Raw genomic sequence first — 24,445 nt, forward strand, 5'->3', positions numbered from 1 at the left:
GGGGGGGGGGGGAGGGGCAAAAAAAGAAACGCGCTAATCGGACGATTAAGCACGTAAATGAGCCGTATTCATTATGTCGGTAATAACTGTGGATAAAAAATCGTGAGAAAAACTGCGCGCTCGACACCTACAGCGCATAATCTCGAGCGGGACAAATTATAGGCGGATTAAATCTGACAAGTTGAAATTAACGCTAATACCGACTTAAGTAAATAAGCTGTCGATCACGGGCGCGCGACACGGCTCGGCGGTGTAACAATGCTTCCTCTTTCTCTCTGCACATTGAAACAGATTATCCGAGTCGGAGCGACGAGCATGTGTGTGTGTTACCTCCCATGTATTATTTACCGTATCGCGTTCACGTGTGCGTGACGCCGTGTCGCAGGAAGGAACTGACGTGTTTTTTTTGTCGGAGGAATATAACGTTCGATAACGTTGGACGCTCGTATGCGAGAGCAATAGACCAATAAGAGGATTATTTCAGAAATGAAAGAAGAAGAAGAAGAAAACGTCCATCGACTGCTCATCGAGGTGTGACTCTTCCGCAGTATCTTCTCGTAAGTTTTAAATATAATCACAATTTGATCGCCCACTTGTTCAATTGTCGAGATAATAATGAAAGAATTCGCCAGGAGCGAGGAAACGTTTGTCTAAAATTCCTATATATTGGAGTAAAAGAAGACAAGTGCATCGAAAATAAGATTTATGATCGATCGTGTACATTTGCAAAATATTTCCTTTCGCCTTAACAGTCAATAAATAATGTGACAGGAGAAAAGATAAACGAAAGGTTGCATATCATGTTAATTTTATGCCCCACCAATGGGAACACCAGAGATTGTCCTCTCGAATTTCGCCGAACTTGAAAAACGTTGGAGAGCGAGGTGAACGGGGCTTCTGCAAATATCGTTCTCACCACTGAACGATATTTAAGCTCCGCGTTAGTGATATCTTCCTCCCGCTTTCCTACTTAAGGCATCATAATGTGAAAGCCGTGTTCGAATTAATACTTCGAGCAAAAGGGAGTAAAGCCTTCAGGATATTTTACGAATGTGCTCAATCAATGACAAGTATCACACTTTATGGTCCTTTTAATTCAACGTATTTTGCAAGAATTTCGAGTACACGTTTTCCAACGTCATCGAACAAAGCAGCAGGAGCATTAACGCGTAATTAAAAAGACGTGTCGTCGAATACGCGGTAAAAAGCGATTCCCGAAAGATCGAACGGCGACTTCGAAACGGACAGCAGAGGAATGTAGATACAAAGGGGGGGAGGAGGCGCGGCAATGAACCTGGATGCAGGGTTTCTGACTCCATGAGAAATTCCCAGGACGGTTCTTTCCATTATTCCGGTCGCGGTGAGGTATCACTCCTGTGGATGGACCTTGAACCCCCGAGAGGAGACCACCGGTTGTCGCGTGTGAACGCACTCCCCGCGCAATGTCTTACGTCTTTTACACGTGCAGCGACCGGATGCAACAGATTGATTTTAGCCGGCAAAAAATGAATAAGTCTTTAATTGTTCCAGCTTAAGAGGATGCGAGGAATTATAAAAGACATAAAAAATAACCGATTCCCTATTTCATCATTGAAGGATTGCGTGAACTAGTAGTAAGGAGCAGCGTGCGTGTGTTTTGCTGGGACATCATTTTAAGATGTGTTACTTCCTTAATCCACTTTTCAATGCACGGTCCGTAACAATGTTTACAATCACTCGAACGTTGTCCTAATTATCGTACGTTAATCGCGAAAGATATTTCGGCGCGATATTCTACGAACAGACAGACTCACTTGTAGAAATCGATTGAAGAGAGTCGGCGTATCTAATTGAAAATGATTAGAAACTTACTACACATATGCGCCAACCGTTCTCATACTTCCTCACTTGCTTTACCCCACACTCAATGAGCTTCATTTCCTTCCTCCGGTTCATGGTCGGTCATACTCTTTTGAACCTTTTAATAACGCGACGATAAACGGTATTTCAAACACACCGATATGACGTTCCACATTTAATCGGAATCACCTTTCGCGAATTTCATCGCTTTGACCAAATTCGCGCGATTAATCGTCCTAGATTCACTCGGTTGAGTCAATCGAGGTTTCTCGCGAAAATATCACCGGTTAGTTATCTCGCTCCGTCGTCAGCAGGAATTGTGATACTTTTTCCGGTTGTCAAGCAGCTTATCGGCGGGGCCGATATCACGTATTGTCGATTTGCCTCTCGTTAAAACCGCTCGACGTTGGTAAGTCACGCATTTAACCGGCCGTATAATCGAACTTAGCCGCAAAGCAGCGGCCGATGTGTCTTTATTGCCCATTGTTTGCTCTGCCGTGAGTCCTCGGCCGTTAACGAGCCACCTTGAAGCCGTTTAACAGGTATCATAGATCGAACGTCTACCTGGTTTCTCGGGAGGCTGCAATTGGACACGGTTGCTCGAAACGCAATTCTCTCTAATCTTGAAAAAATCTTGTTCAAATTTTCGTTGATTTCATTTTGTTCTCAGTGTACGTTCGCGAAAGCGAACGCGCCGAGACTGGTGGAATCAACGAATTTGAAAAAATCATCCTTGTGGACGCATTGGTCCCGCCGAGGAGCCTCGCATGGAGCGGAGCTCGGTCAAGGTCAAACGAGGTCAGGCGTCTTGAATTTCACCGAGAGGAAACCCTTTCACGCCCGCTCGCGATCGAGAACGACGAGATTTCACCATCGCGAGAGGCCAAGTCGAGAGAGGCCTCGGGGGTGGGGTTTTTATTCACGCGGGAATTAATTAGCCCAAATTGCAAGGAAGAAAAACGCAGGTGCCATAAAGGTGCATTCGAGGCGAAGCAGCGGGTTTCCCGCGATAGCAGAAAGACGCGGCTTAATTATGTCGGCAGGAAATTCGTGGTTGAGTAGTCGCTTTGCAAAGTGAGACGGCTGTCGTCACTATTCCTCCTCTTGAAATAATTTATTAAATACACACTATTACGCATTAATTCCACATACAAAATCCGTATATAGTTGTCACCTTGATAGCTGCCATGTATTTTTGTCTGAGTATGTAGGTTTTGTGAAATCACATTGTCGATTCTTCGGATAGATCGAATCAAAGTTTCTATGATGACCTTTAGTTCTACAACATAGTAATAGTAGCTAAGGTAGCAAAGATAGCACATGCTTAATTTCAATTCTAATAATTTATTTCTACTTTGACGTACTTCCGTTTCCGCTATTTTAAAATCAAAATATGTTGTTTAAGATCAAATTAAATCTATAGAATTAAAGAGAAAAGTTAACAAGTGTCGTCAAAGTAAATTTTTATTCATCTAAGGCCATCTAAGTGAGTGCAAACTACCCTTAAGAGCACTCAAAGTAGCACTCCAGGATACCATTTTTTCGATGATCGTTGATCGACCGATCAATCTAAACTTTTTTTTGTGATGGTTTTGAAGAAAAATAATTATTTTTACTTTTAGATTGTATTAGATAAACTTTTATGTTGCAAGAATTGTAAAAATTCAGATATGTTATTTATGAAATTTTCAAAACTTAGTAAGGCATAATTCGCGCGGTTGGCAATATATTAAATTTTCTCGTATAATAATCGGCCCCTTATCGTGGCCAGTCCAACTATTTTATACGGATGATTACTTAACTCTGCCGTAAATCGAAAGGGTATGATCTAAATGGAGGAAGAAAGCGGAGTTAGTTAACGAGCTAACGGCTCGGTACATCCACCGTCGAAACGTGCGATAACACAAATGCAATTATTATAGATCACCTCTTTTATAAAGGAGATATTGCATCTCGCAAACTAATATACGACTGTTGATAGCATCGCGAGTGGAGCAACTGGTTTCAGGTTGAAAGAAATACTCCTCGAGATCATCGAGTAGAATCGATGCCGACTTATTCGGCGAAACATCATCTAATGTTACCTTGAATTATATTATATATGAACATTATTGGACCGTTCTCTCTAGTCAATGAGGTTCGAAGTGAAATATCGCCCTTTGAAACAATATTATTGCAACTTCAAGGCGCTACGCAGCGCTGCTTCCTTTTTATCGGACATACGTTACTGAATATTTGAGAATTCAAACATAAAAAATTAGAAGGATATAACGTTCGGACACAATTTATTTTTTGTAGATTCACCACAGAGATCCAAATCGGTAAGGCGCTCACTCCTTTCCTTGTCAGTTCAAGTTCTAGGAAAACGCACCGAAATAATGCATTTCATTATTGCCAGAAGTTGCTCCTTTCAATGAAACAAAGATAAACAGATAGAGAGTTCACCTCGATTCAAATTTCGAGGATGGAAATTCAGTTACGTGATACCGTTACGGATAATCGTTGAGTTACGTGATAATTATTGGATAAGAGTGTCAAGGACGTTTTGTCCCCCGGACGCATTTTCGGCATGAAGTACAATCGTTTGGTCAACGAAAGAAAGGTGAGTTTGCAAAGATACTCGCGATAGATACGTATTCATCGTGATATACTCAAACATCGGAATCGACGTTGATATCGGAGTCGTTTCGCGGTTAGTTCTTCGTTTCCAATCGATGAACGGGCAGGTGATTCATAGAGGCGCGATCTGGAATTACCTCTGTTTACACAAAACTTACGATAGCGAATGCATGCCCTGACTGTCATCGAAAGCGAGAATCGGATCGCGCTTGCATTTTTCTTTTTCGCGAAATACGTGCGTTCGCGAGGAAAAAAAAACACGAGCCGGAGTATGTGGAAGCCGAGTCGAAAGTGCTCGACTGAATTCGCTACGATTAGCACAAATTACGCGTGATTAAACGCTTCCGTGGATACACAAACACGAAGATTATTCGAGACAGAATCGATATTCTGGTTTATCGTAGAGAAAAAAATGTAACGATCGCCTCCAGTCTTGCGAGCGTTTCGATGCGAGCGTGTGGAAAAAAAGAAAACGAAAACAAATCATTGCGAAAGAAAAACAAGCAGACTTGCATGGAATGTAAACGTGATCTTGGTATTTTGGTCGCGGCTTTTTTTCCGACACAATTAGGAGACATAAGTAGCTCCGATGAAATGCACTTTCGCAGATGAATTTAACGAGCACCAATCCTCTTCTCTAATTCCGGCTTAATTAATTAACAGGTAGAAAGAACGTACATTACAATACACACTTTCGCTGAGAAATGTCAAAGACATCGCGAGAGATCCGAACAATGTTGGAAGAGCCCGCCTCATTGAAGTTTTATCAAGCGCGACTTTTGATTTTTATCCGCGGCGACAGATAAGAGCCACATCACGCTCGCTTTCCTTCCGGACGGAAGAGGAAAAAAACGGAATGCAGAATTATGTCCGTCGTGCTCTCGGAAAAAAAAAAAAGACGGCGAAAGAAGAACGCAGGAGGATGTGGCGTTTTATCTCGCGGTTTCGAACGAAACAGGACGTTGCTCCAACATTCGACCGGATGATCATCGTCAGCTGACGTACGTGCGAGTGTGTGCGCAGCACGCGCCGATCTTGTTTCAATTCCTCTGGACGTTAATAATTATGCACGAGACAAAACGCCACACAACATCCATTAATTAAAGCTGCGTCGCGGGATATGAAAGAAGAGAACGGAGAAAAAAGGAAACGAAACCCTGTTATCGATTTCATCAACGAGGTCGCACATATTCCGAGGTACAAACGCGCGCCGTTTCCTTTCTTCATTCACTCTCGGCGAGAGAATCTCCTCATCGGGCGATCTTTTCGCGCTCTTCGGGTGCGCAGATTTTGCACGGCGCGTTACGTGTGCCGTCGTTGCGCAAGTCATTATCAGTTGGTCTTACCGCTGCGCGATACAACGCATTTTATTGTATCTTGCACACTTTTATCAGCCGCTCGCGTGGAAAGTTTAAAACCCGTTTCTTTTTCTCTCTTTTCTTTCGCCCGGACAGAGAAGCGTAAACAACACGCATTCCCCACCGCGGAAATTGACGAAGATTGCGCCACCTTGACGCGTGTCCCAGTTTCTAGTTCGTTAAGCGATCACTTTTTGTTCAACGCCCGAGTTGCTCCGGCGGCATTCGCAGACGCACCGTTACGTCGATTAGATGGAGCAGATGCAATTTTGTGAATAAAATATGAAAATTGCTTTTCGCAAGGAGCGTTCTCGTGACCGTTTTTCATGTAGTAACGCACTTGTTCGTCGAGCGCGCCCATTAGATAAGGCAGCATTTCATAAATGAATAACGTGGATCCTATTCGCGAGACACGTTCCAACTGTCATCGGCGAGATCGCTCGTTCTGCGATGCGATTCTCTGAGCGGAAGAATGTTTCGTTGAATTTAGAGGAGGCAGACGGAGGAAGAACTGAATTCGTAAGAATCAGAAATTCTGCCTCCTACAGTTAAAATGCGACTCTTTTCGGGACTATATATGAATATGATTTCTCACTTTACGCACGTGGTATAATCGAGAGAAAGCACGCGCAATGGAGACGCTCTGTGTAATAACTTTAGACACACACACACACACACACCTGGACTCGAACACCTGTCCATGCTCGATTAGGAGAGGCGCGATCTATTCCACGTGATGAGAGTCGACAAGTATGGAAACAATTCAGCCTCGACAAATAATATGACAAATAACACTTAAAACGATGACGCATAAACTCGTCGATAAAGCTTCTGATTAATGACGCAGCGCAAGCGATAAGTGAGATATCGAAAGACGAAGCTATCGGACGTCTATACTTGAGTCTTATTTCGCGCGTGCGATTCGACGGAAATAAGGATCACAATAGAAAGCTATCGCTCGATATCGCTGCAACAACAACTACTTTTACTAAAATTACAGCCATTTCGGCCTCAACTATACATTCCGAGAACAACATAAATATAGCAAATATACAAGGATGATAATTATATGAGATTTATACAGGGTGTCTGTTTCGTACAGTTGCTCGTGAGCAAATAGAAGGGGTTAAGCTGTGCGGAAAAGTATCATTTTGCAAAGAACCACGCAAAATTTCGAGTTATTAATGATTGAAAAAATGGTCATACATTCTTCAATTAATAATTGAAAGATTTGCATGTAATTTTTTTCAATCAAAGAGACCCCCATGTACGGCCGTTTTTCAATCATTAATAACTGAAAATTTTATGTGGTTGCTTGCAAAACACACGTGCAAAACATACCAGACACTCTGTATGTATATATATGTTGAATGCATATAGTTTCATAAACCAAGCCGGTTTATGCACTTTTCCATGGTTACCGTCATCTCCATAATGCTCAGGAATGGTGTTAGCTCGAATGGGGTTTGTCCCACGTGTTGCTCAATACCATCCCTGAGATCGAGCGCCTCCGAGATAAATCTAAATGCTATGAACGAGAGTGGGGCGCGATAACCATGATGAAAAACCGGCCTGTCACAAACTGCTTTACTGCAACGAAATCTGGTGCAACGTAGCATAAACTATACTTCACGACAACTATATTATAATCGTAACCATTCAGATTTAGTTGCAATAATTATAAAGTAATTCATTCAACTGTAATTCTACATATAAAATTCGTCCAGTTGTCACTATATCTTTCTCGGAGTGTATCTTCTTTCAATTTAAAAGAATAGTAACCAAATATATGTAAGGTCGTTATTATTATCACTGACAGTGAGACTTGGTAGAAAATGCTTGTCTTGATTACAATTCTTTCACCTATGCGATTATAGTTCTTTTTTCTCAGTGCAAATTAGTCGAATGCGGAACGAATTGGCGGCGATGAGTATCGCGTGAGAAGCGACTATTAGACGCTTGATATAATCCCGTCCTAAACATCTCACGTCAGATTATAAACATCAGGGAGAATCTCCGATTATCGACGGGAATAATTGTCGCTCCGTTATCGCGGAGCTTCCGGATTATCTAATATGAGAAAGTAAGTCCCTGGAACGAATCGTCGATCCGTCGTGCCCCTAATTTCTCTCATTTTCCGCTGAATGTCGGACGCCTTCGGTTTCACTTCGCCTTACCGCCGCGAACCGGACGCGATGATGCGTGATGCTTTACGAGACGGTTGGAAGAAGAAGAAGAAACGAGCGCTCGCTCGCTCCACCGTTCGAGCGTTTTAGAAAGCGCGATTTCGGAGACGTTTTACTTAGCGCGCGCGATAATACAACGCCCGAATTAAGGCGGTATCTTTCCGAAGGCCGGTTTCAGTCACAGACTGATCATTCGATAAATGTATGCAATTTCGAGAGACTTCTTTCACGATAAAAATGGCGGAGGAGTAGTGAAAAAATTTCCTTGCGCTTCAGAAGAAAGTGCTATCATTCAAGCAACATTTACCTAGAATGGTTATTCCTTAGCAAGTATTTACTAGAAATATAATTGACTATTACCTTCATATAAGTATCACATTTATGTAAAACAAGCATTGAACATCCGAGAAAATCCGAATTGATTTGTAGTAATTATTCACCGGAGAGAAAAATCGAAAAACAATTCTCTCGAATGGAAAAGAAGTATTACATAATTCAATGTAAATACTCTGTTGAAAATAACGTTCACTGAACGAATCTCACCTTCGGCTTCTCCCGTTTCCTCCGGATGATGAGGCCGTCATTCTCTATGTAATCCGGCACGTCCTTTCGATTGCTGAAGTTGAACACCATCGTGTTGTTCTGCTGATTCCACGGTTTCGTGTCCCAGAGACCGCCGCCGGCCGCCGTCTTCTTCGCCGGTTGTATCTCGTCGGCGCTCTTCAGGCTCACCACGACCTTGGTCGGCTGCTCGATGCTCTTGACCCGGTTGATCAGATTCTTCTCGAGCTCCCGATTGCTCAGATTCTGTTGCTGCTGCGTCTTGGTGGAGACCAATGGCCGTATGATGCCGATTTGCTTCTGCGGTGGCGAGAAATCACTCTTCTGACATCTCTTCGCCTCGTTGTTATTCTGTGGATACGACGCGCTCGTCACGGGTTTGATCAGGCCCAAACTGCAAATAGCGCCGATGGGCTTACTTTCCGGCACAATCGGCTTCTCCTCGACGTCCTCCTTTTCCTCCGGCTTTTCGTCGGCAGACGTCGTCACGATACTCAGCGGTACGTCGCCTGAATACGGTTCGTCCGCGAATTTCTGTCCGTTTCGCTTCGGCAGATAACTCTTGTTCGACGTGGGCTTGTCGCCAAAATTGAACTGCATCGTCGTGCCGGCTCTGCCGATGTTGTCCAGAGCATTCTTCGAGATGGTTCTCGGCCCGATCCCCTCCTCGGCGTTCTCCGTCAATCTCGTCGCGTCGTCCTTCCGTTCCGATGATTCGAACAGCAGCGGCTGTTCCGCTGTAAATTCGGGCGAACTTTCCGCCTCCCTCGGTGGCTTCTGAGAAGGCGGGCTTTGCAGTCTGGGTGACGAGAGCACCGGCGTGGCCGGCGGCGACTTGACCGCGATCTCCAACTTGGACAGTTCCGGACTGTTCGCCGGCGAGAACTTGAACTTCTGGTAGGGCTCGGGCGACGGCGACGGCGAGTGCGACTTCTCGAACTTGCTCACCACCGAAGAGACCGCGATCGGCAGATACTCCTCCTCGCTGATCAGCTCGGCCGTCGGCGGCTTGTGCGGCAAAACGATCCTCTTCGAGCGAGCGGTGCCGTTGAGGAACGGCTTCGGCTGCACCGGCGGTTTCTTCGCCTTGAACGTGTCATTGATGGTCTTGAAGGTCGCGACCTTCGCGGCCACTTCGCCCTTGGGCTTGAGCTTCTTCGCCGAGCCCTCGAAGATCCTCATCGTGGTCCTGACTAGATCCGGCGGCGGCCGTTCGGTCTCCGCCAACACCGGCCTGATCCTCTTCGGCTTGTTGATCGGCTTCGGCCGGTCGGGCTCGCCGAGCCGGTTCTCGATCTTCACGGACGTGCGGTCCACGAGGATGATGTGGTCGTTGACCGGCTCCTGGTGCAGGCCGTTCGAGCGGTGCGCCTCGTCCGCCGTGTTGTACCTCATCAGAGTCTCGACGCTGCGCGCTCGTTTCATCGACTCGTTGCCGCGAGAAGCGTTCCGATACCTGTCGGGCGGCGGCCCGGGCTCGTCCCGCTTCGCGTACTTCCTCGCGGTCTTCTCGGGCGCCGCCGCCTCGTCGTCGTCGCGATCCAGCAGGTCCTCGAGGCTGGCCGCGCGCCGGAATCGCTGCACCGACGCGCGGCCGTTCGTCTCGCGCAGAGTGAGGTTAAGATACTTGCTCTTGAGCTTGTTCACGATCCCCGGCCCGTATTGCAACTCCTCGGAGCTGTCGCTGTCGGACAGCTCCTTCGTCGTCGTTTCGCGCGACGCCGCGTTCTCACCGACGTTCTCGCCGCCGCTCATCCTACCGTCCGTTTCCTCCGAGTATTCCGACGGTTTGCGCTCCGACGTGTCGGAGGCATCGTCCGAGCAGAGCGACAGGTCCGCCTCGAGACGCATGTTGTGCGCGACTGTCGAGTCGGCGGCGGCGGCGACGATGGCGCCACCGGTCGGCCTCCTCGACGAAGAGAGAGAGGAGGATAACAACGGCGCGCCGTCGTTCGCGCGCAACGTACCGGCGACCGGGCAGCAATACTCCTGATGCTCGTCCGCTGTTCCGATCACCGCGCTGCATAGCTTCACGCTCGCACCGTTGCTCGCGAGGACCTTGCTCTGCTGGCGGCGACGTTGTATCAAGTCGCGCTTCCACTGCGGCACGTTGCTCGCCTCGACGGTGCCGGCGTTGGCGGTAGCCATGTTGGACTCTGCTCTTCCGAGGGGCTTCGCGCGGTGCGTGCGTACGTACGCGCATATGTTCTCACTTCTCACTCAACTCCCGTTGCCGCCGGAAAATCGATGACGCGCCGAGGAAGCGCGGCTCTACTGCGGGCCTGTCGTCGCCATATAGAGCCGTTCCGCGAAAATCGATCGCATTCTCCCGTCGCGAAGTTTCACCCGACGACGAAATTCGCGTCTCCGCCGCGCGATGACTGGCACGTTCGCCTCCTCGAGTACGACGAAGCGGTCTCGGGCTCGCTCGACGAAATTGAAAGTATATCACGAAACCCCTCGAACGCAAGGCGAACGCGCCCGTCTCGCGCTCCCATCTGCCCCGATCCCGCCACTGGAGATCGCCGCGCACCCCTCCTCCTTCCGCGCGCGCCTTTCTCCCGCTCGAGTCGATCGCTCGAACGTTGTGCGCGGCGCTCGTATCGACGAAAAATCGAAACTTGCCATTTTCGAGGGTTCGCGACGGTTTGGCGGTCGTTTGAACGGAAAAGTAACGCCTTTCCGCAGTCATGTTCGATGACCGAAACATGCGCTGAAAGATGCGTTTTAATGAATCGTATGGGTCTGCCAGTTTTTAATCATTATTTTGTTCTTGCGAGCAATTTTAACAAGTCGTGAAGTTTGCGTTAAAAAAGGACAGCATAAAATAATTGTGCGAAAGAAAGGAGCGCATCGTTGCTTTCTTCGAACCAATATTCTTGTCGAAGGAGCGTTAGGAGCGCGTAATTATCGGTAAGACGATGGTATTACCCGAATTATCCACGGCTAGCCGCGTGATTATCTCCTTGCCCGCGTTACAACGACGGGAGAGGCGTAATCCTTATTCGTTGCGAACAATGGATTGCTGCGGCAATTGCACGAATAAGATTACACGCGTTCCGGAACGCGCGCACAAGATAAAGCGCATCGCAGTTCCGCATCTTCCTTCGAGCAAGCGCCATTCAAGCGGCATAAAACGATATTTCATTAATGAGAAATCTTGCAATTTTAACGCGAGAGAAATCCCAAAATTAATCTTCTTCAACTCAACAATGATAGTATGTAAAGCCGAATCAATCAGTGGAGATTATCGATTGGAGATTACGTTACATCTGCGATCGCGATAGTATATGGCGCTTGAGAAATGTCGCTAATAACGCATGGAAATATAAAGAAGAGGAATGTTCTATTAATAATAATTGCTAATATATTTTCTTTTTCGGCAGTCTATATTTTCGGAGGTATGATATTGTTAAATAATAATCTAGAAAAGTGTAAAATTAAAGAATTTTTCTATTTATCTTATAAATAATTATACATCGTAGATTTATTTGTTCCCCAAAGTTAACCTCTTTTACAGATGTAATCGGATTTTCCATCAACTAGTGTATGTAACATAATATTAATAAGAAAACGTCTCTCGAGCAATATGCGGAACAAGAGTTCGATCGGTTGTATTCTTACATACCGAAGAATCACCGTCCATCGTAACGCAGGTGGATGGCTCTCGTTCGATTGCGTCACGAAAATTTTATTATGTAACTTTGAACATAAGCGGAAAATTACTTATATTAGACTCGCGGAACGTAAATTGTAAACGTTCGGCGGAGCTTTTGAAACATTACCGTGAGAGACAATCACTTCCTATTCTCGTTGATCAGCGCACCCAACCGACGATTAATTTATCGAATGGACGAACAACGCGATGTTACAACGCGCGGAAAGTCCAGATTTGAGTGTGAACCACGGTCGATGATGTCAACAAACGATCGTTTCAACTTCTATTAGAAAGTATCGACTCGCCGAAGGTCCGTCCGCTCCTGAAAAAACTAGTTGTATCGACAAGTTTCCATTCGAAGCGGTCCCAACAGGCGGTTTGCACAAACCGCCGAACCGATGCCGCACAAATATCGCGCAATTCAATACCTCGCGTACGTCTCCCGAGGACATTGTTAACTGGAACATACGTCACCGGTCTGAAATGAGTTCGAAACGATCGAACGACTTGAAGTCGCGCCGCAAGACGGAACCAGTTTCGGAAACCGGTTTGGAACTAGTTTCCTCCAGGTTTTCGGCCCCCTGCGAAAGCCGCGCGAGTCCGCGAATGGCACTCCGACCGGATCGCTCGGTGAGATCGCAACGCGCGTAGGAAACATGACTGACAACGCGGAACGAAAAGGTAAGGTGATTCTCTGTTGACGATGCGCGTTGTCGATCGAGTCCGTCCGAGAGTCGCTCACAGAACGGTCGCAACAATATCTTTTTAGAAGATACAACGAACTACCATGGGTTCACGAACATGCGCGGTAGATCAAAATTACGTATACGTATGTAATTTATACATCCATTTCAACAGCTGTCTGGCCATCTACTGCGCGTGAATCATTTGGTTCGTTCCAAAGTGTTGCAACCGTTTTTTTCCGACCAACATTTATCTGTGTGAAATTATCCATTTGTACATGTGATGTTTTGTAGTTTCCCTGAAGTGAGACATTTTACAGTGAGACATTCTACATATAAAAGGATAAATTTGTAATTTAACGATACAAAGGGTGTGAATATGTATTAATGTAAATAGCACACACATAAAACAATTTTACGCATTTAGATATTTTTATATGTGAATTTCATGTGTAACTATGAAATTATAAATGTGTATTAAGTTGAGAAAAAAATTCTTAGCGTTTGGCCGTTGCGGATGTTGTGTCCTAATGAAGAAGCACTTTTTCCTTCTTCAAATGCCGTCGATTTTTCCATCGTGCCAATAATGATGCTCGCCAGTGATAGTTTTTTTTTTTCCTTCTTGAAGATAATCGATGAGTTATTCCATTCCAAAAGAGTAATCTTTCCTTCCGTCTTCTTCGCTTCGTTTGGTGAAGTTTTAACTCTTCCTTGCTCTCAGGTGTGTGTGTCTCCACATCAACAGTCGCGAATCGACACAAGAAATCCTTTGTATCCCGCTTGAACCGAACGCTCCTTTGAAATGTTGCGTCGAGTGGGTCCAATGTCAGTAAACGCGGCGCAGCCAGCTTTCTATATATAGCTTAATATATCATTTGAACGTATACAAGAATTCTCGGCATACGTTTCCTCGCGTTATCGAACAAGGACAGTTGCAGCGAGTATACAGGCGAGTATACAGCCTTAAATATTTTTCATGTTACAAAGATGACTGAGAAAGTCTTGAAATAAAAATTTATATTTCTTAAAAGTGAATCCGCAATGCTGTTCACTCCCAACGCTAAAGTGAAAGAGGTATTTTAGTAAAGTGCGAAACATATAAAACGTTCAAATCACTCCAAACGAATTAAACATTCACTCTTGTGAAAAGTGAAATGTCACTCCATTCAGCGAGTTTTTCACGCTTGGAGAGTGAATTCTCATTCGTTTGAAGTTTCCCTCGAAGAAATTTAGAGAATAAGTCGACCTCACTCGATCGTTACGTCGCTTTTTCGTAGAGGACACGATTGACGGTCGTACGGAAGTTAAGGTGGAGCCGACTCTCCGATGCTACGCCAAGGAGGAGCACGAGAATGGCTTTTCGAACTTTGAGAACGCGATACCATCGGATGTGGGTACGTTGAATCTGTGGACCAGTAAGGCCACCACTTGTCTCATCAGCCAGTACAAGAAGTATCGATCGATGGTCGGGCAGTCGACGCAGATCAGGAGTCTGCGAGAGATGTTTGAAATGATATCGCTGGAGATGCAGAATAACGGTTTCTACTTTAGCCCGCAGAAGTGCGAAAACAAGTGGCGGGTGCTGGAGCGCAAGTACAAGAACCTGGTGTCCCGCGAACGACTGAAGAAGCCAGGCAGGATGAGGCATTACGGACAATGGGAGCACAAGCGAGCCTTGGACGAGATCTTTAGCGAGAAAAAGAAGCGCGTATACTTGGAGGAAAATGAGCCGAGCGGTTCCGTCAAGTATTCTTCAGCCGTGCCGAAATTCGATCGAGGCAGGCAACAAAAGGATCCTTTGCTGTCCAACGATGCGACCAACGAAAGGGACGAAGAGACACCGGTTCAACGGCGAACGCTGACGATAATGTTTGAGAAGTTTCTCGAAGAAATGGGAAAGAATTTCGCGCTGGCTGAGAAGAACAAGGAGAAACGGCACAAGGAGGAGATGGCCGTGAGGCAGAAAGAGTTGGAACTGAAGAATAAGCTTCTGACGCTGAAGGAGCAGAAAATAGAGTTGCAAAAATGCCAAGTCATCGCCGCCGCGCAGAATTTCAGCAGGAAGTGACGTAGCGTAACTTTTCTAATTCATCTAATATAGATGTTCTCATGTCTCGTCGATCGATATGTTCTTCGATTGCAATTAGAAACATTAAAATGTCTACTCCTCATATTTATTTCCTTTTACGACTATTCGCATAGTTTTAATCGTCATACCTTCGGATGGCAATACGTAGGAAAGGCACTTTTCGCTCGCACATATGCACCGAGTACATTTCTAGAGTGGCTTTGTCGGCAACCAGGTAATCCTTATCCGATCCTTTCGTCTCCTTGCCATTCGCGTGCTGCTTTATCAGCAACTGGATGAACTGTACATTGAATTCAGCGCTTTGAAGGAAGATCGCAGCAACGAGAAAAGTTTGCGTCGAATATTGCAATTTATCGTTCATTTTAGAAGTTTGCCGAGTGCTATCATAGATTTTATTTACTCTGTGTGTTCACTCGTAACGATTCAATTTATTAAGTGCAGCATCAAAAGTCCACAATTGCGCGCATTACGCACGGATAGCGACAAACTAATATTATTTTGGCGATAAATCTCGTCTCGCGTTGGTGATGCAGAATCGAACTCAGCCAGAAAATAAGTAGATCAGAACAAGACGAATGATTTTAAAAATCGTAATCCTTCGATCAAAAGTTTACTTTAAAATATTTCCTAGTCGTCTCACCTTTTCTTCCTTCCCTCCGTTCCTCTCTCGTTCCATTGTTCTTGGTTAATATCGGTTTGATTCAGAATTTCACATCATTTCGTCATCTCTCGATGCGCGACTGATGTGTTTCATCCGGATTAATTTGCTTTTCGCGCAAGATCCAGGCGAATAATTTTCCGGACACATCGTTAATTAACGACTCTGAAAATCCCATTAGGAGCGATTTTGTTAATCATATTACGTGGCCACGTATATAAAAATTCCTATCGCAATTTACGTCTTGTGCTACGCAGCGTGGTGCAACAGCCGATTTGTTTACGGATAGAAGTAAAGGAATCGAAATTGCAGTTGATCGAGCGGCAAAAATGGAGAGGATACTGTTCTTTGCAGAACGGCTTGTCGCGTCCGCGATGACGGAGTATTACTCTAGTCTATCGCGCCACCGTTATTGGTCGGAGTTCCGTGCACAAGTCTTTCGTTGAATTAGCTGAAAAAAAAATAGTAAACCAAGCGAAACAATTGACACGAGGCACAAACGTCGATAGTATTCGGCGGAAAACAAAGGTTTATCATGCGACCGGCAAAAATCGCGATGAATTAGAATTTAATCGGATCTTCTTGCATAATAACGTTTGAATAATTGCGGTTTTTACTATATACCCAAAATGCGCCTAAAGATATTTTGTCGTCGAGACTCGTGGACGGAGAAAAATGTTGCCGCGGAAATAAAAACGCGAATAAAGTGCGGATTCTCGACGAGCATCAAAACATCGCGCTCATTCGGGCCGCATACATCCAACAACGACGACAAAGAGTACGTAGAATTTTATAAAGCGTCACGAGTGCTTTTCGTGAAAAAATCGGTGGAACCGGTTACACCCGCTCACCTCACGCTCTCGCGCACACAGCCTACTTACGTGTTTACGCGAGAACACGCGCAGGTACGTACGTACGCAGCGCAACCCTACCGTGTTGTTGTTTTGCAAAACTTTCGCCGTTCAGCAGGAAGCTTCGTTTATTTTCCCATTGGACATGTTACAAAAGAAAGTGTCGCAATTTTGGTTGGACCGTGTATTCCTAAAACAGTGTAGATTGAAAAGCATATTCCCGCCGAGACAGCCATCCTGTTGGAAGCCACGGGGCGCCGGGATCGCGCATTTACGAGCGTGCGTGTGTGGCGGGTAATGGTGCGGAGGTGGTCGGCCGTGCAGTCGAGCCGCGACCATCGAGCGGTGAGTACGCTCCGTATCGTTCCGCGACGGAAAGTCAGAGGGAGCGAGCGAGAGAGAGAGAGGAGCCAAGCGCAACAGCTGCGCGCTCGACATGTGAGAGCGTGTATCCTTCTCGGACGTGCCGTCCATCGGGATAAAGCCAACCTGTGCACTATTGCAACGATTTATTTACCAGTGACGCTGCCTTCCTAACGCGCTTTCTCCACCCGGGCGGGAAAAACCGACAAAATAGTGTGTGTGTGTGCGTGTGTGTCAACCCTGTCGTAAGCAAGCCCTCGGCGCCACCTGTCTCGCGCGAACGGTCCTTTATGGCGGTGATCCGTCGATACGGTGCTCGCGCCGGCCGGGGTACGAGCCACGAAAGTTCACGCCGCGCGCAGGACCCGCGCACTCGTTGAGAACAAACTTTCTCTCTCTCTCTCTCTCGTTTTTTTCCCATCGAAATTACACGGACGGCACGACCCCCGCTGCTGGGCCCTGTCTAAGTAACAGTACTTCCTTGCTGGAAGAAGCCTCTTTCCGTAGAACGGGATCCAACGCGCGCGCGCGCGTGCGCTCTCCTCTCTCGGCGTTGTGCGGCCGTTCGTCCCGTTCTATCGAAGTAGTCTGGCCGGTCGTGAAACCAGTCTTCGTACGTACGCACGTTCGGGAGAAGAGGAGGTGCACCTGCTCCGAGGATTTTCGGAAGATCGACAACGGAGGTGATCGATTGCAGGTCACAGCGTCATATTTGTAGGCCTTTTTTTTACTATCCCGTCCAATTTGAAAATCTGCGGTAGATGTCCGCACCGTCTTCTCTCCTTTTCGAGAACAGCGCGCTTTGTTTACGTGACGTAGGAGCGCGCGATGCCCGCGTGCCAGTCAGAATCGAACCGGAGGTGATGCGTCGCGACTCCTCCGCGCTACGCCGACCGATAGCGCGAGAAAGTGCGAAAGTCGCCGATTGGCTTTGCAGGAGCACCGAGAATTCGTCGCGATCTCTCTCCGACGAACGGTAACGGGCGAGTTACAAATAGAACGTCCACGCGGGAGAGAATTCGGAAGAGAGGAGCAAGGTGAATTGGATGAGATCGAGTGAGTAAGGAGAGAGACCAAGTTGTCCGCGAGTCCCACTGATCTAATTCATCGCGCTCTTTTGCAGTGAAGGCGGACCTCGCTGCGGCTAAAGTGACTCCGAGTGTAACGTTCGCGTGTGTAATTATCAGTGGTGTTCCGAACGAGACTCCGGGACGGAGGAAGATGAAGACCACGCAGCGTGCTTTGAGGTGAGTCCGCGCGAGATTAATAACTGAATTCGTGCTTATGCCCGGCGATAACGAACGAGCAGCACGTGTTCCGCTCTCTCATTAACACGCAACGATGCGCCGGTACGATCTCACGGATTTCGTCTCGCTCACCTGAAAGTATAAATATTGACGCGGAGAGAAAGAACGTTTGAGATAAAGAGAGAACAAAAATGGCGGCCAATCGAACAAACATCCGAGTTATACACTGCGGCGGCGAGTGAAAGAGTGTAACACTCGGGTTAGCTAATCGCGTATCCAAAAGAGAAGGGATATGTAAATATATGCAATTTCCATTTTTCTCAACTGACTGACATCAACGATCTAGAATAATTGATCATGGCCAGCGCGACGCCTCTCTCATGTTACGCTCCGTCCAGTTCGCTTATCAAAACCTAACTAGAAAAGACAGCGCTAATAATTAACAAATCCAAAGATGATTTAGCAGCATTGCATGCGTGTCAATCTTTGATAATAACGAACGGCGAGAGCTTCATTTTGATAATTATTTATTTTCGTTAAAGCAAACCAGCCACGTCGGAGTAATTGGCCGCCAATCAAAATAATTGCGCGCCACCACAGCCGTGTATGTACACTCGCGAGAACAACTCGCCTATTTTTTGTTATGTAGGACTTTCTCGACGGTGCTTCTCATTGCGCGAGTTAATTTAAGCGCATTTCAAACGATCGACTGGTCTCTCTCTCTCTCTTCGCGACTACTTTCGGCCGCTCTTACATGCCGCACGGATGTTTATTCCGCTGTATATCTCGCCGTCGATCATACCGCTCGTTTCTCTCTTATATGGCGACGACGTTATCATAGAGGGTCTATAAACGTCGATCGTTCATAAGATAAACATCGCGGATGATGCGATAGCGGTCGGAATCATTTAATACATCCGCCGTCGTTGGTTTGTTGCAAAACATTGAAATGGCCAATTGAAGTCAGTGTGTGATAAGTTGGTCGCATATTTCTGTGTGTACACATTTTCATTATTTATATTGTGTGTGTGTGTGTAAATTTATATATTTTTTCAACGGCGAATACTATCATAATTATCACTGAGAAGCAGTTAATAATCACTAGTGACCAGCAAATCTGAAAGTCTCAGCAGTTAATAGCAGTGATTCTATCGCTAAAATCTGATTACAAAAACAGTGAAGAGAATTAATTCTTTTTTATTATCTTAATTATTCTTGAGATGTTGTCCATTTTTCTCCGAAATATTCTCAATTATGTGCCACTTAATTTTATTTGAAAGACATGCTTAGTCTGATGAGAGCCGAAATCTCTAGATCTTCAGCCTGTTACCTTACGAAATGCAACACCAAATGCAATATGCAGTTCGATATATATCATTTTGCTATTGAACACGTAATTGCAGCAGCGATTGAAATGTGTACTGGCTGAAATCAATGAAATATAAAATGGAAGTGTTTTCATTAAAAATCAATGATTTTCATTCAAACTCACCGATTATCGATGATATACTGTTTTGTTGTTTCAATAAATGATATTTTCACCGATTCCACTTAATATGCGAGTCCTGTGGAAGTGCTAATTCGAAAGTTGCACCATTAAAACGATCAATTTTGTTAAATAAAAAAAAATATATATATTTAGCGTATCTTATTTTTTCTTTTCTTTTTTAATATCCGCTGGGCACAATTCGCATTTAGGTGTAATTTTGCATAAGATTGCGAAGATTTCCTCCCGACGTGCGATGCTTCTGATGAAGAAGAAGAAAAAGAAGAATCGCGCGGTAACGTCCAATTAAGCGGTCGTCCCTAATTAACGCGGGAATCGGCAGGCTATTGTACGATCGATTGCGAGATATAATGCGCGCGCGGCGGTAACTTTCCTTTCTCATTTCGAGAAAATGAAGCCTCGTGATAGAAGTCGCGACGACAGCGGCCCCGAACGTTGCTCCTCCGTTTCTCGCACCCGCGTACGTGTGCGCCGAACAAACGAGTAATTAAAACATCTCAATTAAGATCAGTCGGCCATTGTGCCCCTTCAGAGATTGAGGGGGGATTTTCCGTCGAGTCCTGAGAAAACGCTCTGTAATTAATTACAGAGAGCCGATATCTTCTGCCGCCGCGATTACACGAGGGAATACGTTTTCTCCTTGCCGCGCGCACGGCTTTCGAACTTTTATCGCCTACTTTTTTTTTTTCTTTCCGTAAGAAGTCAGTTCATCCGAATTTTTATGCTATTTTCACACTTTCAAGCATAATTTGCGTCTCTCTCTCTCTTAGAGAGAGATGGCCTATAGACTAATAAAAATCGAATTTAATAATATTGACTTATTAACTTTTTATTTGAGCTTATAATTCTATAGATTTAATTTTAATACTACTAAAACAATCTATTTTGATGCGAAAAACAAAAATTAATATAAATTAAATAATAAAAACGAAAATTTAAGGAGTCAAAATAGATGAAATTGGAAAAATTGGGGAGAACTTTCTCTCTCTCTCTTCTCTTTCTTTCAATTAATATGGGACAACTTATTTTGGGTATTCTAATAGGAATCTGTGCTATACATCTGGGAAAAACGTGAGAAAAAACTTGGCCCATTTTGGACCAACTGCGTACAGTCATCAATAATATATGTACTATTTTATACCGAGTGGCCCTCCGAACATTCCTGCCAGATTTTTCGATCTTGTAGGGAATTTAATTCTAAATAAAAAATTTCCAATAAATATAGATCGGAAAATGCTTCCTTAACGCCTGTTAACGCCTAAAACCCCCAAAAATCATCTTTTTTCCATATATTTTTGCAAATATCTAGGAACAAAAAGTATCAAATCCAGAGTTGTAGAGAGTTAAATTGCCTTTCAAATGTGATATTCAAAATATTTGTATTACGTTTCATAGGTCTTGAAATAACCAGTTTTAAATGAGCGAAAAACATTACGTTTTCTCTTTAAATCGAAAGAAGGAAAAATAAAAAGAGATGCGTGCTACGATTTCTAGATAATCTATACACTTGTTTAAAAAATGACATACCGTGTTGCAGAAATTATGTATCGGATTGTTTCCGTCGAACTGTCATCGAGACGCATGTATAATTTAATATCGGGCGGCTGAAGTTGATTAAAGTTTCACTTCCTGGAAATTCATAGGCCCATGGAGATTGTGACACTTCTTTATTGTTTCCCGTGGACACCTAGGCGAACAACGAATAACAATACGACGGAATTCGATGTCTCCGTCGAGCTGTAAATTCAGGGGAAATTGTTGCGCACGTGATATAAAATATCAATGACGGAAATAGTAACGGAAACGGTTACGTTCGGAAATCGTTCGGGATCGCGTTATTTCGAATAAGAGGAAATATTTTTCGATATTTCTCATACGTGCGCCTATAGCAATACAGCGATGACGATGTGTACGAGCGGACGGGGAGACTTATCGGCGATTCGATTGCCGGATCAGCCTTGACACACTCGTAGACCGGCGTGACGACGTTACGTGGTCGGCTGAAATCACGATTGTCTGTGGTCGCGCGATCGTCGGACAACTCGGCGTAGAAATTCTCTCGGATTCGGCGATTTCGACTACACTTTTCGTCTCGAGTGGTGCAAGTCGTCGGTCATCTTTTGTGATGATATTTTGGCCCCGAATTATCCGATCGACTTTCAGAGGTGTCGCGGAAAACTGCAATAAAGTTCTCAGGGAGAAAAGCCGCAAGTACCTTCTCTCGTAATTTAAAAATACTACTTGTACACTTCCATTAATACTCTCATCGCTCGGAATTCACTTCAGCGAACCATAACGACCTTACTTTGATCATTCGAAGGCATGACGATCCGTGCTACATTATCGGGCTCTCAAAGCGTGCTGCCGAATCGTCTGGCTGAGGAAAAACTCGCCTCTTTCATCATATTCGCCAACAATAATCGAGCTGCGAATTGACGCGTTCAAAAGAAAGAACAAGATTGATCAAAAATCATGTTTCCGATTAGATTCTTCTTTACGATATTCTTTAAAGTGCAATCAAAAGTATTATCACAGAAAAAAACGGTCAATAGTCACCGATTTTTTAATTTTTTATGAATCACAGAACTATTAAAAACTATCGATAACGATCGATGGGGTAGAATATCGATAATTCTCTGCCTCTAATGCATGTATACTAATACATATATATTTCTGCTATGAGACACGTAACAGCGATCTGCAGTGAATCTTGCACTGGCCAAAACCAGTATGAAGACAAAAGAGCTGAGTGGAAATGTTACCGCTAAAAATTACTCACCGATTATCGATGAAATGCTGCTTTACTGATTCAATCATTGATTTGACTTAAGAGAATAGTTCTCAATTGTTTTCAAGTTTAGGAAATAAACCGTCACATGTTTGTAGCATATGCAAAAAATATCTCCCCCCTCCTTTCCTCAAATGAAAGGATCGGTTGCGACATTCGAGAATAACATCGCGTCGCTTTATTTCACACCGGGGAACCCTCTCTCGCTCTTTCGGTGCGGTTGCATAGGAATTGCGTTCACGCTCTCGCTGCTATTCGCGCACGTACTCATATCGAGCGAATTTTTAATAGCTTCGAGTCGCCTGACTTTTTCTCTCTCTCTCTCCCTCTCTCGTAACACACTCCCCGCAGTGTGCGGAATGCGACTGCAAATTTTACGCCTTCCGAAGACGCGGGGCTTCCCATAATCTGCATATCGGGTGTCTATCCGGCACGTGCGAAAAAGTCGAGACGACGGGAGAGCGTGCGTTCGCTCGCTCGTTCGCGCTTACTCTCACTTTATTCTGGACGAGAATCGTGCCGGAAACTATGTATATCCGTGTCGCGATTTCAATGGCGATCTACAAATCGATACGAGCGGCGCGGTGGACGCGTCGGATGCGCGTAAAAAGATATCACGGAAATTTATATAATAATATAAATGAATTTACGCGATTGTGAGATTTTGCTGCTAAAAATGCAATTCAACACCATTTTATAACATAATGAAATGCAACTTATATGTTAAAGATCGTTTCCCATTTCCTTGATTCCAAATAGCCGAAATATAAGCGATATGTCAACTTACTTCCGTAGTTAACAAACTTTCCTACATCACGTGGTGTATCCATGCAATTTGCCGCATACGACGCGCAATGCGACACGTCGTTTCGCGTATTGACTTCACTTTCAGTGTAATGCGAAATATCGCGACGTACCTTGATCGACACTACCAATTCGCGCTTGTTCCACCCTGTTGTCTTGTTGGTATACTTTTATATCCCTCAGGAGGATAGAGAGAGAGAGAGCTATAGAATGAAATCCCGTTGGGTTTCCCATCGACAGGCTTCGACGCGAGGTAGAAACCCGAAACCGCCGATCGATTCGCTCCGCCGTCGCTCGTTTCGATGCCTTGTTTAGAGTTTCTAACGCAACAGTAATTACCAGCGGATCGCGAGACCGACGGGAGAGGCAGCTTCTTCCTTGAGAATCCACGTTGGACTTTTGTCCGCTCCGCGTCGCCCACAGCCGTCGTCCTCAGGCGCCTTGGATCCACGCGAAATTTCACATCCGGTTAAATTGCGCTTTTCCTTCGTTTCGGTCGACTTTATGGGGGAAATACCACTGTAGCCGCCCGAGAGATGGTGTAAGTTGTATATCATTAATATGTATGTTAACGCTATCGTACGATTTTCTGAGTTACGTATAAAGCTGAAAATTGTCCGTCTACATATATGGCGCCGACTGTATTTGAGTTGTTACATGGAAGTGGGGAAGAAAGACACGCGAGCGCTTCTTTTCGTCTAGCTGATTCGTCTCGCGAAATTATTCGTGAATTTCCCCAAATTCCATTAATGTGAAACTAGACGGTATCTCTTCGAAGATAAGACTTCTCAGCGAAGTAGAGAATCGTCGACGTAACATCGATAGTCCCTCTAGCAACAAATTGTTAATCGCGGCTGTGAATTTCTCCGGCAAAAATTAAGGATGAACCGAGAGTTAATTGGGATCCGAAAAACGTCATGTGGCGTCAAAGACACGCAACCTCGGCGAACGCTCGAGCTTTCGCACGCGAGCGGAATCGGTCCTTCGCCCTCGAAATTTTCCTCGCACGCTTCTGTCCGTTTCTTCTTTACGTGTCTCTTTCTTCTCTCTCTCTTTTTCTCCTTCTTTTTCACCCTTTTGTTTTCTTGCGAGCAATAACGAAAATAACGCGCGTGATCGATGTTTCACCGGCAGAAAGGATAAGAAGTAGAAAACGAAAGAGGAGAAACCGACCCTCCTGAAGGCACACGTTGTTTCTTCGGCCCCCCCCCCCCCCCCCCCCCCCCCCCCCCCC

General features: G+C 45.2%; 3 protein-coding genes across 4 annotated transcripts in view; 2 read left to right on the forward strand and 1 right to left on the reverse strand.

The window, feature by feature from the left end:
* Positions 1–11,060, reverse strand: part of LOC106742968 — a 22,389-nt gene extending 11,329 nt beyond the window's left edge. The window contains exon 1 of the mRNA XM_014616370.1: positions 8,546–11,060. Within this exon, the coding sequence (XP_014471856.1) occupies positions 8,546–10,711 (2,166 nt within the window). The 5' untranslated portion in view covers positions 10,712–11,060. The remainder of the gene's footprint in view (positions 1–8,545) is intronic.
* Positions 11,061–12,538: 1,478 nt separating this feature from the next.
* LOC106742978 lies at positions 12,539–15,066 on the forward strand. The gene is made up of 2 exons (XM_014616399.1): positions 12,539–12,902; positions 14,182–15,066. Exons 1-2 carry the CDS (start codon positions 12,878–12,880, stop codon positions 14,970–14,972), a joined length of 816 nt encoding a protein of 271 aa, XP_014471885.1. The 5' UTR covers positions 12,539–12,877; the 3' UTR covers positions 14,973–15,066.
* A 1,765-nt stretch (positions 15,067–16,831) lies between these two features.
* Positions 16,832–24,445, forward strand: part of LOC106742964 — a 61,723-nt gene continuing 54,109 nt past the window's right edge. The window contains exons 1-2 of one of the 2 annotated variants that reach the window (XM_014616357.1): positions 16,832–17,921; positions 17,989–18,112. In XM_014616357.1, coding sequence (XP_014471843.1) covers positions 17,912–17,921; positions 17,989–18,112 — 134 coding nt within the window. In that variant the 5' untranslated portion in view covers positions 16,832–17,911. The remainder of the gene's footprint in view (positions 17,922–17,988; positions 18,113–24,445) is intronic. The other variant, XM_014616358.1, reaches the window with a different exon arrangement.

The sequence above is a fragment of the Dinoponera quadriceps genome, unplaced genomic scaffold, assembly GCF_001313825.1.
Source record: "Dinoponera quadriceps isolate SergipeBrazil2010 unplaced genomic scaffold, ASM131382v1 scaffold946, whole genome shotgun sequence".
NCBI classification, from domain to species: domain Eukaryota; kingdom Metazoa; phylum Arthropoda; class Insecta; order Hymenoptera; family Formicidae; genus Dinoponera; species Dinoponera quadriceps.